This window comes from Sorghum bicolor, chromosome 6, assembly GCF_000003195.3.
Source record: "Sorghum bicolor cultivar BTx623 chromosome 6, Sorghum_bicolor_NCBIv3, whole genome shotgun sequence".
Taxonomy (NCBI): domain Eukaryota; kingdom Viridiplantae; phylum Streptophyta; class Magnoliopsida; order Poales; family Poaceae; genus Sorghum; species Sorghum bicolor.
Window position 1 is genome coordinate 51,989,434 of NC_012875.2, and position 13,740 is coordinate 52,003,173.

A 13,740-nucleotide genomic window follows, 5' to 3' on the forward strand; every position below is an offset into this window, starting at 1 on the left:
AAACCGTGAGCAGAGAACATCAAAATGTAATAGAGAACAGGTTGCCATTAATTTCTAGAGGCTACTGACGTAGGAGTACTAGGTACTGTCTTCTTCTGATAAAAACAGATATTACTTCCCAGCAAGCAGCAAGGCATTGACAAATTCAGATTTGTGGATCACGGATCAGGCAAACGAATGACGAAGCGATAAGCCAGCGATTTAGTTCTAAAAAAAAAGTCAGCAATATGCACGTCGGTGAACGAGTAAGGGGATTGATATGAATCCTACGTCTACGTGGACGTCAAAGTCATCCCTGATCTACTCATCCATTGGATGGTTTATTTCGCGTCATATATATATAAGGGACCCTGTATATACATGAGCTTTCTGTCTCTTGGCCAGAAGCCCAGAACGAGAAGTGTCGTTGGTTCACCGATCAAGCTTCTGTTTTCTGTTCAACAGCAGCATTACATACCTGCGCAGGAGACTCTCCTGTAAAACCTCTATGGATTTCCATGAAAAGGATGAGCATGACCCTGCTCCTCCCATCCCTCTCGTCCGCCTGAACCACGTCTCGTTCCAGTGCGAGTCCGTGGAAGCATCGGTCGCCTTCTACCAGCGTGTGCTTGGCTTCCAGCTCGTCAAACGCCCGGCGTCCCTCGACTTCAGAGGAGCATGGTGAGTAGAGCAGCCATTTCACACAACATTCCACTGCCTTGGCTTGCTACTACTGTTGCTAGTGCCTGTTACTTGTTCATCGAATTTATTTTTTTCGCATGGTTAAAACTCGTTGCTTTCTTTTCAGGCTGCACAAGTACGGCATGGGGATACATCTACTGCAACGCGGCTCGGATTCCAGCGCTCCGGCGGCTGCTGCAAGGCCGCCGGTGATCAACCCCAAGGGCAACCACATTTCCTTTCAGGTGACCGTCAGAGCTGTCGCGCAGAATTGAAGTTAGTCAGTACTACTAGGTAGCCAGTAAGTACCTGCTGATGAATCGGTTGTGCTCGTTGCCAATGTTATGCAGTGCACGGACATGGCGCTCATGAAGGCTAGGCTGGGCGACATGGAGCTGGAGTTCGTCGCGGCGCGGGTGCGGGACGGCGACACGGTGGTGGAGCAGCTCTTCTTCCACGACCCCGACGGCAATGTGATCGAGGTCTGCGACTGTGAGAAACTCCCCGTGATACCTCTCGCCGATGCAGGCGGCGCCGACCTTCCCAATCTGCTTCTGCCGGTGAAAACGAACGTGCATGGCTAGTTCGTGGTACTTGCTCATTGGTTGCTTAGCGCGATTATTTGATTAATTCGTCTGATTAGTTTCGTGAGTTGTAATAACACTGTGATAATAACAGGCAGTTCTGCACGCTAATACTTGTGGCTTGCACTGTACTGGTACGTCTGTTGTGTTGTCAAATACCAAGTGTCCGTAGTGCATATACAAGTTGGGGTTGGGGAGATCTCCGGTTTACGCGTCTTCCAAGCTGAATTCACGGCCGACCTTTTGAACACAGCCGGTTCCCTACCGGGAAAAGCTAAAGCCCGTGTAGCAACAAGCACCTCCTTTCCCTTTGCCTTCCAGCTGTTGCGTATGTACTACTGCTCTTGCAGTGACGAAGAAAGTGCCTTACTATAAGTATATGCGCCATGCAAAGCTACAGCTAACATCATCATCACCAAGAATTTCACGCAATGCGTTTTTTTTTCACCTTTGAATGAAAGGATTAAAGGGATGTCACGCGATGCTATTCAGTAGGAGTATCTGTTGCGTGAGTGGCGACAAACCACCGCCGCGTACCCGGAATCGCAAAGCAACCGCACCAGCGTTCACAGCCCAATGAGAAGAAGCCTGCTTGGCCCAATCCTGCGCTGTACAAAGTGCAAACCGAAACCGAAGTCAGTGGCAGAAACAGCCCTTATCCAAAACAAAACAAAAAAAAAGTAGGGGACCCAAGCCACGCTCTGCGCGGTAAGACGCCTGTGGCTGCAATGCACGGCAGCAGCTGCACGCGCGGACCGAGCAAAAAAACCAGCACCAGCCAAAGCAGAGCAGCAGACGCGAAGAAGCAAGCATGGCGACCACGGCGTTTCTATCCCCGGCCAAGCTGGCGCTGCAAGGGCGCCGGTTCGCGAGCGCCAAGACGGCGGGAGCGGGGCGCGTCAGCGTCAGGGTGAGGGTCCCTCCGGCGCGCGCCCAGCAACAAGAGCAGCAGGTGGAGGAGGAGGCGGCCGAGGTGGCGACCCTGCCGCCGGCGCAGGGCGGCGCCGAGGAGCAGGCGCAGGCGAGGAAGGGGGACGCGCAGTCGCTGCCGCGGCAGCCGCTGGCGGAGAACAAGAACATGAGCCGCGAGTACGGCGGACAGTGGCTGAGCTGCACGACGCGGCACGTCCGCATCTACGCGGCGTACATCGACCCGGTGACCAACGTGTTCGACCAGACGCAGATGGACAAGCTGACGCTCATGCTCGACCCGCAGGACGAGTTCGCCTGGACCGACGAGGCATGCCAGATGGTCTTCAACGAGTTCCAGGACCTCGTCGATCACTACGAGGTAACCTCTGTCGTTGTCGTTGCTCCCCCTACCACTCCAACAGCTCCGAGTAGATAAAAGTTGAATTGAATCTCTTATTAATGTCTGAAATTCATACGGTCATTATTTTTTTCATTTCCTCTACTTTAATGCAAAGGCAGTACCAAAATACGGTCATGGCAAATACACTACTGGATGTCTTCATGGCTGATTGCTGGACTCGTTTCTTCTTTGATGATGAAACAGGGAGCTGAGCTGTCGGAGTACACACTTCGGTTGATCGGGTCAGACCTTGAGCACTACATCCGCAAAATGCTGTACGACGGGGTGCTCAAGTACAACATGAGGTCCAGAGTCCTCAATTTCAGCATGGGCAAGCCTCGGATGAAGTTCAACAGCAACCAGATCCCAGAAGCGAAATAGAATGTACTTATCCAACACCCTTAAGAGAATGGTTTCTCCATTCGATTGCTGAATAAGATGTATACTTTGCACTTTGCAGTTCCAGATACGAACCAGAGCACTCCAGAATTCAGATTATACAGATGCAAAGTCATATCCGATTCTGTTGGCAGCATTTTGTCACCCCTGCACAGATAATACCCCCGCATAACGAGAGTCTGGGCAAAATAAGGGTTTGCTCTAGTTTAGACACCCCTTCCTCTGTTTCTAGGGCACTCAAACTGGGTTACACAATACCATAGTTTCCATAGTTTCTGCTAATAGATATCACCGAAGGCCCCTGAGCATCACTGGTCAAAGTTGCACAGAGGTGACCACGCTAACTTACCAAACGACTTTCTGAACTGAATGGAAACCCTCTCCCATCATTCCACAAAAGGAACAACTCGGTACTTTTTAAATTCATCGCTCCATGGCCTGAATTGGTCTTCTTGCCCAATGTTCTACAAAAGCATACAGATAGAGTAAATAATTAAACTTAGGGAACACCGCACCATGCTATGCTGTTGCTGAGTAGCATGTACTGGTTCAAAGAAGAGAGTACACACTAATGCTGCCAATAAACTGATTAATCATGAATTCATGCCAGATATCTTTCCCAGCCCGATCTGTACTATGCTGAGTTACATAGGCAAACTGACTGTCTCCACTGAAAAAATAAAGCTTTTTGTTTCAATTCTACCAAGAGTACGCTTATGCTACAGTCATTACTTGTTTTAACAGGAGATGGAGCTATGAGTTTCAGATGTGTGCCAACAGACACTTTTTATTTTATTTTATTTTATTTTGAGGGATGCCAACAGACACTTAGTTTGCCCAGATTATTAACAACAAAATGGTATGTGGTTACCTGCAACCAGAAGAAAAGCCCACGCAAAAGAGCCAAGCCATTTGGATAGTTATTGCGTTGGAGATTGAATTGCTCAGCAAGATCTGAAATTCAACAAACAAAGAGGTGTCAGTTACTCAGGCCAGTTTGAGAAACATAGCATATCAGGTAAACAAACCGACTGAGAAAGCCAACACAACTTTTTTTTTTCTCGAGAACACGACTTCACGTGGTTTTCGTTAAGGAGAGCCGAAAGAACGGCTTACACAACACAGCTATGGGAGAACCCATAGTGCCGGTTACAGAACCATAGAGGAAGTGGTTAGGAACCTAAGCAACAACATAAAGGAAAGAAAGACGTAAGGGAGAGCTCCATTTCAAAAGTTAGGGAGAACCACAGAGAAGCCAACACAACTCATCATCGATATAATTGGTACTGCATGAGAAACCATTTCAAACGTCATACATTAAACAAATTTAAGAGCTCCATGAAAAGAGATTGACAGGATCCGCAAGTCCTTCATTTGGAAGGGGACAGATAAGGCTAATGATGCCCACTGCCTCATCAACTTGGGAAGAGTGAAATATCCAAAAAGCTTGGGGGGCTAGGCATCTCAGACTTATAGATGGAAGGGCGCTAAGGCTTGCTAGCTTTGGCCTGAGTGGGTTAATGATTCGAAGCCATGGGTGGGCATGGACACCCCTTGTGATGCCACAGAACGTCTGCTGTCCAATGCACCATTGTGACAATGGGTAATGGCCAAAAGCCAAATTTTGGCACAGTAGCCGGATGCAAGGAGACGCCCCAAGAATGCTAGCACCTAACTTCTACAGTTTAGTTAAGTACAAGAACAAATAAGTTAGCCATGAGCTGAGGAATAATGCGTCAATTAGAAGCAAACATGAAAGAATCATGGACGCCACCCATTATATTGTGGCCCTAATCAGCCCACATGTGCTTATAGCTTTACAAGTTTTGCCGGTTGTTGCCAGTTCCCCTTTCAAGGAAAGGTTACATGGAGATTGTTTTAGTCTAGCTAAGTAAGATGTGTCATTGCGTCTTCAAAGAGCAAACACCATTTATCCACTACGGGTCTTCTCCGTCTGGGCAATCTGAGCCGCCATTGTTCTGCCTCACTCTGGCTGGACGCTAGCAGTTGATGACAGCATTGCATCGGCAGATTGTTGGGGTGATCTAGCTTGTGCAGCTCACTCATAAGTCATAACCTGCCCAGGCACCATGGGCACTCCTATTGCCGCCCAGTACTGCCTAGCAATGTTGCAACCGTTTATGATATGCTCTGGGGTCTCATCCGCTTCATTGCACACTTCACAGAGCGCATTTGACACGATTCGAATTCAACTTCATTGCCTGGGATTCTAATTCAAAACAAAGTTTTCACAGCAGACAACCTAGCAAGGAGGGGATGGCCACACCAAGCATCTTGTGCACTCTGTCATGGGCAACAGGAAATCTGACTACATATGTCCCTACCATATGCCCATTCACTAATGACATCTGGAGGAGGGTACTGGATCGGGAAACTTTCTACCTCCAAACATCCAGGCAGCCAATGTCACCTCCATTGCGAAGTGGTGAGAGATTGCAGCAAAGGCACGTAGAAGCGTTTTCATCTGGTTAATTAAACAGTTATGTCATGTGGGATTTGTGGAAAGAAAAGAAGCGAACATTCCAAAATGAGAGCTCTACGGCGTGGGTGGTGGTGCTGCGGGTAAAAGAGGATATCACACAACGACATCATGGTTTTGGCAACCAGTAGCAGGAGGACCTTTGCCTTAGCGTGGCTATGCTCTCGGCCCTCTCTCTCTTCATATAGCCTGCAAGGGCAGAACTTTCTGTTGTTTGCTTCTGCAAGGCAGAGCTCCTGCCAATTTTCGATAAAAAAAAGTGCTCCAAGTTCCAAACATATCTTGCACTCAGAAAACACACATAAATTTTTTTGAAAGGATGACAAAAAGCCTTGTCACAATTTTATTAGAAGAGATTGGTCCAGTTTTTAAAGGAAAAACCGGACCCATAACCCTTACAACTGTGAGATTAAAACTACTCAACAAATAACTAAAACAACTTAAAAAACTTGCCGCACCAATGACAACTAAACACATGCAACCAACCAACTAGACAACTCATTCAAAAGATCACAATCTAAACAAGACGAGCCAAACACAACAGCTCCAAATTAAAGGGAGAAAACAGAGAGGCTGACAACTAGGAAAACTTAAGCACAGCAACAAGATCACTGGAAACTACAAGGTTAAACACAACTACAAGATCCTGAAAACTACAAGGACCACCAGTCAATGAACGACAGACAACTAATAAAAACATGAGAAAACCATAACACCACTGGTAAAACCACCACAGGTTGTTCCAAACAAGCAGCTAAGGAGAAACACTACCACCTCTGACCACAAACACCATCTGACAAACCTCCTGACTTAGAAATTAGAACAACTAAATCCAGAAAGAAGGCTGACACACCATCGGGAGAGAGATAACAGGTTAAAAGGCAAGTTGAACAGGCTGATAGAACTACAAAATTCTACAAGAGTGAAATGAACCAATGCAATTGTTAAAGTAACATTTTTCCTCCCTAATACAGCCAATGCTAACTTCACAAATTATGGACCTCAGGTATGGTATGGAGAGAATGTCCACAACTACAATCAGAGATTCAAACAAACCATCTATTTGGGGCATATGTACTTCAAAAACAGCCCAGCAATTGGATTTAAGGTTCAAAATGAAAACAATAATTAGAAACTGTGGCACAAAGAGGTTTCATGAAGTCCATCAACAGCAGTATTAACACAGTACACATCATTATGCTGATTAAGATTTTCAAAGAAATGATAGAACGGTGGACTAGCCCTGACCCTGCCCTTTACCAAGAAAACTTGCAATAAGCAGTACAAATAAGATATTTACAAAAGGAAAACATTGAGACTCAAAAATCAGCCAAAGGCCAAATCACAAGAGTTGATTGTTTACAAATAATGTGTGCATGATACAAAAGCATACCTGGGTACCTATCAAAGTATGACTTGTTCATCTCATGTGTCCAGGGGTAGTATGCAACCTTATTACGGGTTCTTCGTTCTTTGAGAAGTGGACGGCGATCAGTAGCCAGGGCAAAATACTTATCATATTCTTCCTGTGTAAATGGTTTGATCAGAAACTCAATCAACTTTTCTTTAAACATTGAATTTGGCCTGTCATTGATATGTGGGGGCCATATAACGCCTTGTAATTCCTGTGAGTAAACATTTGCAGAAACAAGAATACAGCGTAAGACATAGCTTTTGCCTCATATATATTGAATAAAGTAAACAAACTGAGAGATACAAATAACAGTACTGATCACATTACAAGACATCCTCAAATAATTCCCAGTGGGTAAAAAATAACATTATAACATCTACAAATAATAAAACTGGTAAGAAAAAAAGGTACAAATATAGTGTTTGCAATTTATTCTTTTGAGTTTGCACAATAAGTATAATGTGTTAAGAATAACATGACCTGACGTTTTAAATGGTAATCTACATGAACTGCTAACATACATGATATACACAAGATTTCAATCATCGAGATAGAAAGAGCCAGCAAGCAATTATATACATTTCATAAACTTGGTCAAAATTAGAGAAATTGAACTTAGGACAAAACTAAAATGACTTACAATTTGGAATGTAATAAATCACTTTGAAGCCTTAAAATAACAGGATTATCCATGAATGCTACAGTATCACAATTACCTAAAAGGCTAAACCTATTGTGACGAATTACATACTGTAAACATGCCATAGGAGCAGTCCAGGTATGGGGAAAGACAATAAGAGGCACATCTCTATTTCGAACATGATCGCAAATCAGGTCATGTGCAAGTATAAACCAGGCAAATTTGTTGTATGTTGAATCGCTATTTGTATTAAGAGGGGCTCCAGGAGTTAGTAAATCCAAAGGACTTTAATCCATATACCCCTATCTGAACAAGCAAAAATAACACATATGCCAGGGAGCAGGGTTGTTCTTCCATTTCACAAAACATGTGCAGTGTTAAAAAAAATAGCATGTAGGAGTGCAGAATTAAATAACAGTAATAATAATGACATGTATTGTAATCTCTCACCGAAGCATTGAGAGGCATGGCCTTGCTTGAGCTTGCTTCCTTCTTGCCCAAAGGATCCAAATCTGTTGTTCCCCTGACTAGAGCATTCAATGGCTTCTCTCCTCCTTCTTCCACCTTCTTCGTCTATTAGGCAAGGCACCACATAGACATGACAAGAAAAGAATGTTATGGACTATGGAATCAGCGGTGATAGGCACAAGGAAACCTATGCCCCCTGCTTGAAACATGATAACATTTCACAACAAATGGGAATGGTATGCTGTTACCTCATAATACACCGGTTCGTTAACAATCTGTATATCTGATACAGGCCCCACGTCATCATCCTCCTCTTTGCTCACCTCTTCCTCCTTCACCTTTTTAATCAAGAAGACGCGTTACAAAAATCACAAGGCAAAGAAAGGGTTGGTATGAATTTAGAACAACATTTCATAAGAGATGCAAATAGCACGGTTTTACTAAAAAATCTCAAAGACCTTCAGAATCGGCAAATCCGAGTTCCCAACCTCTGTGACTGACGCAGGGATGGCCTCCTCTTCATCATCCTCTTCCTCCGTACCAATACCCTCCTGCCCCGACTGCCCAGACGCAGTATTGCCCACTTCATCATCCTCTTCCTCTTCCCCTTCCTCCACCTCCTCCTCGCTGTCGTCGTCATCCTCAGCATCGCTATGGTCTACATACCCCTCCCCGATAGTTATTGAACAGTTCCCCGTCTTGAACACCAATTTGCCTTCCACCTCGCGAACGTGCCGGAGGAAGAAGCGGTAGTCTTCGTCGATGTCGGGTTGCGAGTCAAACCACGCGGATTCCGCCACCGGCGTCGTCGTGTCCTCTTCCATGGGGACAGCACCGCTGCTGACCTCGCCGCCGGGGCTCGCGTCTGGAGCCTTGCGCTTCTCGCCGCGCGGGGCCTCACTCGTGGCCCGAGGGCTGTCCTCCGACGAGGGAGGGCCCCTTTGCGCTCCGCATTCAGAGCCCGCGACGGGGGTCCCGGCATTGTGATCGGGGACGGGTTGCTCGTACCTGATGACCCAGGGAGGGGAAGCGGCGCCGTCCTCGGGCGGGATCACGACCGTGTACGCGTCGCCGTCGAGGCGGACGTGGCGGAGGAAGTAGAGGAAGTCTGGGTCGGCATCGGCAGCCTCTTGCTCGGACAAGCCGGCGGTGACGGAGGGGAAGGGTTCGGCCGGCGGCGGCATGATCGGGGGTTTTCGGCTCTGGCCTGGTTTGGAAAGTGGGGTGGAGTCCGCCAGGAGCCGGAGATGCGGTGTGAGTGTGACTGTATCCGCGCCACCGCCTCTTATATCGTGGGACCGACCTGCAGCGATTATTAGGTACAGTGATAGTCCCCACTCCCCAGTGGTATTGGGTAGTCTCACCTAGATTCTAGGAGGTGTGATCGCGAAGACTGAAGAGTGACTTATGATATGTCTAGTGTTCCCTTGTAAAAAAAACTTGATCGGACGATTAAGACTGCCGCCACAACTTTTAAATTAAGAAGAACTATTCTCTCATCCAATAATTATAATTACTAAGACTAGATCTGTTAATATATAGAGCATCTTCGAGAGTTTCCAAAACAGGACATCTGGCGTCCGGACATTCGGCGGCAGCAGCGCTCCGAATGCCCCGCACTTGCTACTTTCCCATGCCTGATTTGACAAAAGCGAGAGGCACTATCCCGATTTGACCGCAACGCATGACGTCTGACCCCACCCTCTTGTTGTCCGGTAGCATCGAGATGGAATAAAAAGAGAGACAGACCTAGCATGCATGCAGCCTCCACGTCCAGCACACCCATCTTTAGGCACGCGGAACCACTGTGTCTCGAGGGGCCAGTGGTATTGGGTAGTCTGACCCAGGTTATAGGAGGCGTGATTGCGAAGACTGAAGAGTATTGGCGTCCAATCATGTTATGACTTATGGCCAGTCTATTGTTTCCTCGTCAAAAAAAACTTGACCAGACGGTTAAGACTGCCGCCACAACTTTCAAATTAAGAAGAAATATTCCCTCGTCCAATGATCATAATTATTAAGACTGGATTTGTTAATAGATAGAGCATTTTCAAGAGTTTCCAAAACGGGACGTCTAGTGTCCCGACATTCGGCGTCAGCAGCGCGTCCGGACACCCCACACCTACTACTTTTCCACCCCCGATTTGACAAAAAACGAGAGACACTATCCCGATTTGACCGCAGTGCATGACGTCTGACCCCACCCTCCTGTTGTCCGCATGTTGCAGTTGACCGGCAGCATTGAGATGGAATAAAAGGAGAGAGAGAGAGAGAGATCTAGCATGCATGCAGCCTCCACGTCCAGCACGTCCATCTTTGGGCACACAGAACCACTACGTCTCGAGGAGACTACTTCTGTCTGTCATATATATGTATATACACTACAACCTATAAAAACAAAACACTTGCAATATATCCCACACCTGCAACGAGCATGATGCATGCCAAGCGCCCCCCACGAGCAATGGCCATAGCACCCGTGTCCACGGACCCCAGTACCTCCGTGGCTTCGCCCGCTAGCTCTTGACAAACCACATGCCCTGTCCACTAGGCTCACCCCTCCCCAGCCAAATAACATAGAAAACTAGAATAAAACACGTGCAACAACACAGAACAACTATTGCAACATTAAGCTAGAACGGTTGAAATATCATGGACATATTATTGCAACAACACGAAACAACTATTGTAACATTAGGCTGAAGCAGCCAGGGGCGGATCTACAGTAGTAGCATGGGGGTACAGCTGTCCCCTCAAAAATTTTTAAAAAACATCTAGTATATATACCCTTTAATAACATATACATGTATAATACATTGTTATATACAATTGCTAGTCTACTCAGCGCATACAACAGCCTCAACACTCTACATTCATAGCTATTTTATCATCGTTTAGTGATCTAGTTATGTTATATCCATATTAATGAACTATATTATTTTTGTCCGTACTCCCACAATTAAAATCCTAGATCCGCCACTAGAAGCAGCTGAAACATTATGAACATATTATTGAACAACTACTACAACATTAGCTGAAGCATATAAAACAATACTCAAATAAAAAACACTTGCAAAAACAACATGAATACATGCTGCAACATAAGACTGAAAGCAACTGAAACAATTTGGAAAATATTTTCGCAACATCCTCGATCTACATTCGCAACATCCGTATAATTCTACTGCAACATATATCTAAAAGCTTCTAAAACAATTGAAAGACACAAGTGCAACATGGGGGAAGAGAAGAGAGCCTGACGCGGCGAGCGCTATGGCCACCGGATCTGTAGGTGTTCGGAGCTCTTTGTGGGAAGGACGCCAGTGTTTTGGGAGAAGGAGGAGGAGAGGGGGGAAGGAGCATCGCTTGGGTGGGGAAGGAGGCCGCTAGGGTGCGGAATGGAGCCACCGTGGAGGAGGACGCCGGGGTTGGGGAAGGAGTGGTTCGAGCGGAGGTGGCGTCGCGCGAGCAGCTCAGTATGGGTGCGCTAGCGACTAGCGTCACGGGTGGGCGTGGGCCTGGTGGGAGGGAGCGAGCGATGAGGAAAGTCAACGCGTGAGCATGGCGGCAATCGAAAGAATAGGTGCGGCCAACGAGAGGAAGTGAGCAGAGACTTGAGCATCTTCAAGAGTTTGCCAAAACCACTTGCTATCTTTTGTTTTTAGCAGAACTAGAAAAATAAATGATCCAACAGTTTGGCATATGGTTTGGCAAAATATGGCAACTTGTCATCCTTCGGTCCATCACGCGCATAATTGCGCGCGGTCTCCGACTTGCCAAAACCACTTGCTGTTGTTGTCTACATACAGGTGCTGATGTGGCCGTCAAATCAAATCAGTGGCCGATATGATACAGTAACCAGGTGCAAAGCCATAGGAGGAGATCAGATGTGACACTCTGAAGATGCAACGGTGGCCGGCAAATCTACGATGACGAATCGAATAAAAGGCAACAGTGCCAAGTACGTACAGGTTCTTTGAATAAAAAAATAAAATCATTGACACTTTCAAATAAGACCAAATGTTCTAAGAATCACAAAATGAAAGTACAGGTTCTTTAAATCACTACAGTAGCAGTGCGATGACAGATAAAAGTGAAATTGGCTACTATAAATCTGGGTGCGATGATAAATAAAAGTGAAATTAGTTGATGGAGGTTTGAAAGTGGGTCTACTTTTTAAATTTTACCAAGCCCATATAGCAAACTATTGGAGAGACTACAAAATTACACTTATCATATATTTTAGCAACTTGCCAAATCACAAGATTTGACAAGTGAATTTTGGCAAACTTTTGGAGATGCTCAATGTGAGTGGTTGTGCCATTGACAATGGACGTTTGAGTGGGCGAGGACTACAAACGTGGGCGTCCGCACCATCGGACGTCGTCTACATACATCATTACCGTTTCCAAAACACTCTTCTCATCCTTTGATTTTTGGTAAGATTAAAAAGATTTATCTCCAACAGCTCACAATCTTACCTCCTCATCTTTTAGAGTTTGGTAAAACGAGACCTAATTCGGTGAGTCTGTTCGCTTGTTTAAAAAATCATAGTTAAAAATATTATTAAGTAATTTATTGTAAAATATATAGTTTATACTTCCTCCATCCCAAATTGTAAGTCATTCCAAGAATCTTGGAGAGTCAAACTTTTTTAAGTTTGACCAAATTTATATTATAAAATAATTATTATTATGGTACTAACTAAGTATCATTATATGCTTTCGAAATTATATTTTTATAATATACTCACTTTACGTTACAAATCTTAGTATTTTTCTCTATAATTTTGATCAAACATGAAAATGCTTTGACTCTTCAAGATTCTTATAATGACTTACAATTTGGGATGGAGAGAGTATAAGATAAGCGAACAAAGCCTCGGCAGTCCGCCGTGCGCCCGTGCGTCGTTCCGCCACGAGCAGCTATCGTGCATCAGTGTGCCACTGCACCGGCCGCGGATAAGAGCGTCGCCGCTGCCGCATCAGGTGCTCGAGATGAAGAGCTCCCCGCCGACAACCTCATGTACGCGTGGGCCAACGCATACCTCGTGGCGTCCACGGCCTCGCTCGTCGTGGATGGCTTCCGGTCGGATCGGACAGGCCACGCTAGCATGCGCTCAGCTTTGTCCTGGACGGCTGGACGTGCTCGGGTTGACGCTGCATTGCCTCATCTTCGTGCTCTCGGATCGGAGCTCGTCTTCTGCAAGGTCCTCGGTAGGTGCTCGTTCCACGTGGTGCTGGAACAACAGCGTGCCGGTGTCGCTCTGCGCGTTCACCTGGGCGGCTCCGCGGGTCTCGCCGTCGCGGACGATGGCGTGAGAGCACGGTGGCGAGGCCACGTACGCGAACGTGATGGTGCGGACGACAGTCACATTCCAGTTGGGCGTCCTCGGCGGCACCGACGTGCTGTTTCTAAGTTCTGACGTCGACCGTCCTCGCCGGCGTGCTGAACGCTACCAGGCGGCTGCCCCTCACGACTCACGAGCATCACCGCAAAATTGCTAGCGATAGGGCGGACTAGTGCTTCTCCCTCCTCCGAGATTGGACGACGAGCAGACTGAGGAGATCACGAGAAAAGAAGTTTTGAAATCCAACTGGGAACTGTCGGAGTTATAGATCATATGATTTAGAAAGTGAGCTTTAGAAAGATTTCTGAAGATTTTTTAACTATGACTCTTATATTTTTTTAGTTTTTTCCATAGCTTACTGTACTTGTCTTTTCTCCAACCAAAATGTCTTTTTTTCCTTGCATATCAACTTC

At 46.1% G+C, this 13,740-nt stretch overlaps 3 protein-coding genes across 4 annotated transcripts; 2 read left to right on the forward strand and 1 right to left on the reverse strand.

Annotated features, from left to right (window-relative positions):
- Positions 379 to 1,924, forward strand: LOC8083328. The gene is made up of 3 exons (XM_002446818.2): positions 379 to 660; positions 788 to 905; positions 1,011 to 1,924. Exons 1-3 carry the CDS (start codon positions 488 to 490, stop codon positions 1,242 to 1,244), a joined length of 525 nt encoding a protein of 174 aa, XP_002446863.1. The 5' UTR covers positions 379 to 487; the 3' UTR covers positions 1,245 to 1,924.
- LOC8083329 (NAD(P)H-quinone oxidoreductase subunit M, chloroplastic) lies at positions 1,943 to 3,070 on the forward strand. Its single transcript, XM_002446819.2, has 2 exons — positions 1,943 to 2,535; positions 2,761 to 3,070. The coding sequence occupies exons 1-2, from the start codon at positions 2,056 to 2,058 to the stop codon at positions 2,935 to 2,937; spliced, it is 657 nt and encodes a 218-aa protein (XP_002446864.1). The 5' UTR covers positions 1,943 to 2,055; the 3' UTR covers positions 2,938 to 3,070.
- LOC8083330 lies at positions 3,046 to 9,224 on the reverse strand. Of its 2 annotated transcripts, none has more exons than XM_021462257.1 (6): positions 8,466 to 9,224; positions 8,226 to 8,315; positions 7,960 to 8,082; positions 6,849 to 7,080; positions 3,827 to 3,909; positions 3,046 to 3,419 (listed from the first exon to the last, which is right to left on the reverse strand). In XM_021462257.1, exons 1-6 carry the CDS (start codon positions 9,159 to 9,161, stop codon positions 3,342 to 3,344), a joined length of 1,302 nt encoding a protein of 433 aa, XP_021317932.1. In that variant the 5' UTR covers positions 9,162 to 9,224; the 3' UTR covers positions 3,046 to 3,341. The 2 variants fall into 2 exon arrangements, with proteins under 2 accessions (XP_021317932.1, XP_021317931.1); XM_021462256.1 differs by having other exon boundaries at positions 8,436 to 9,224.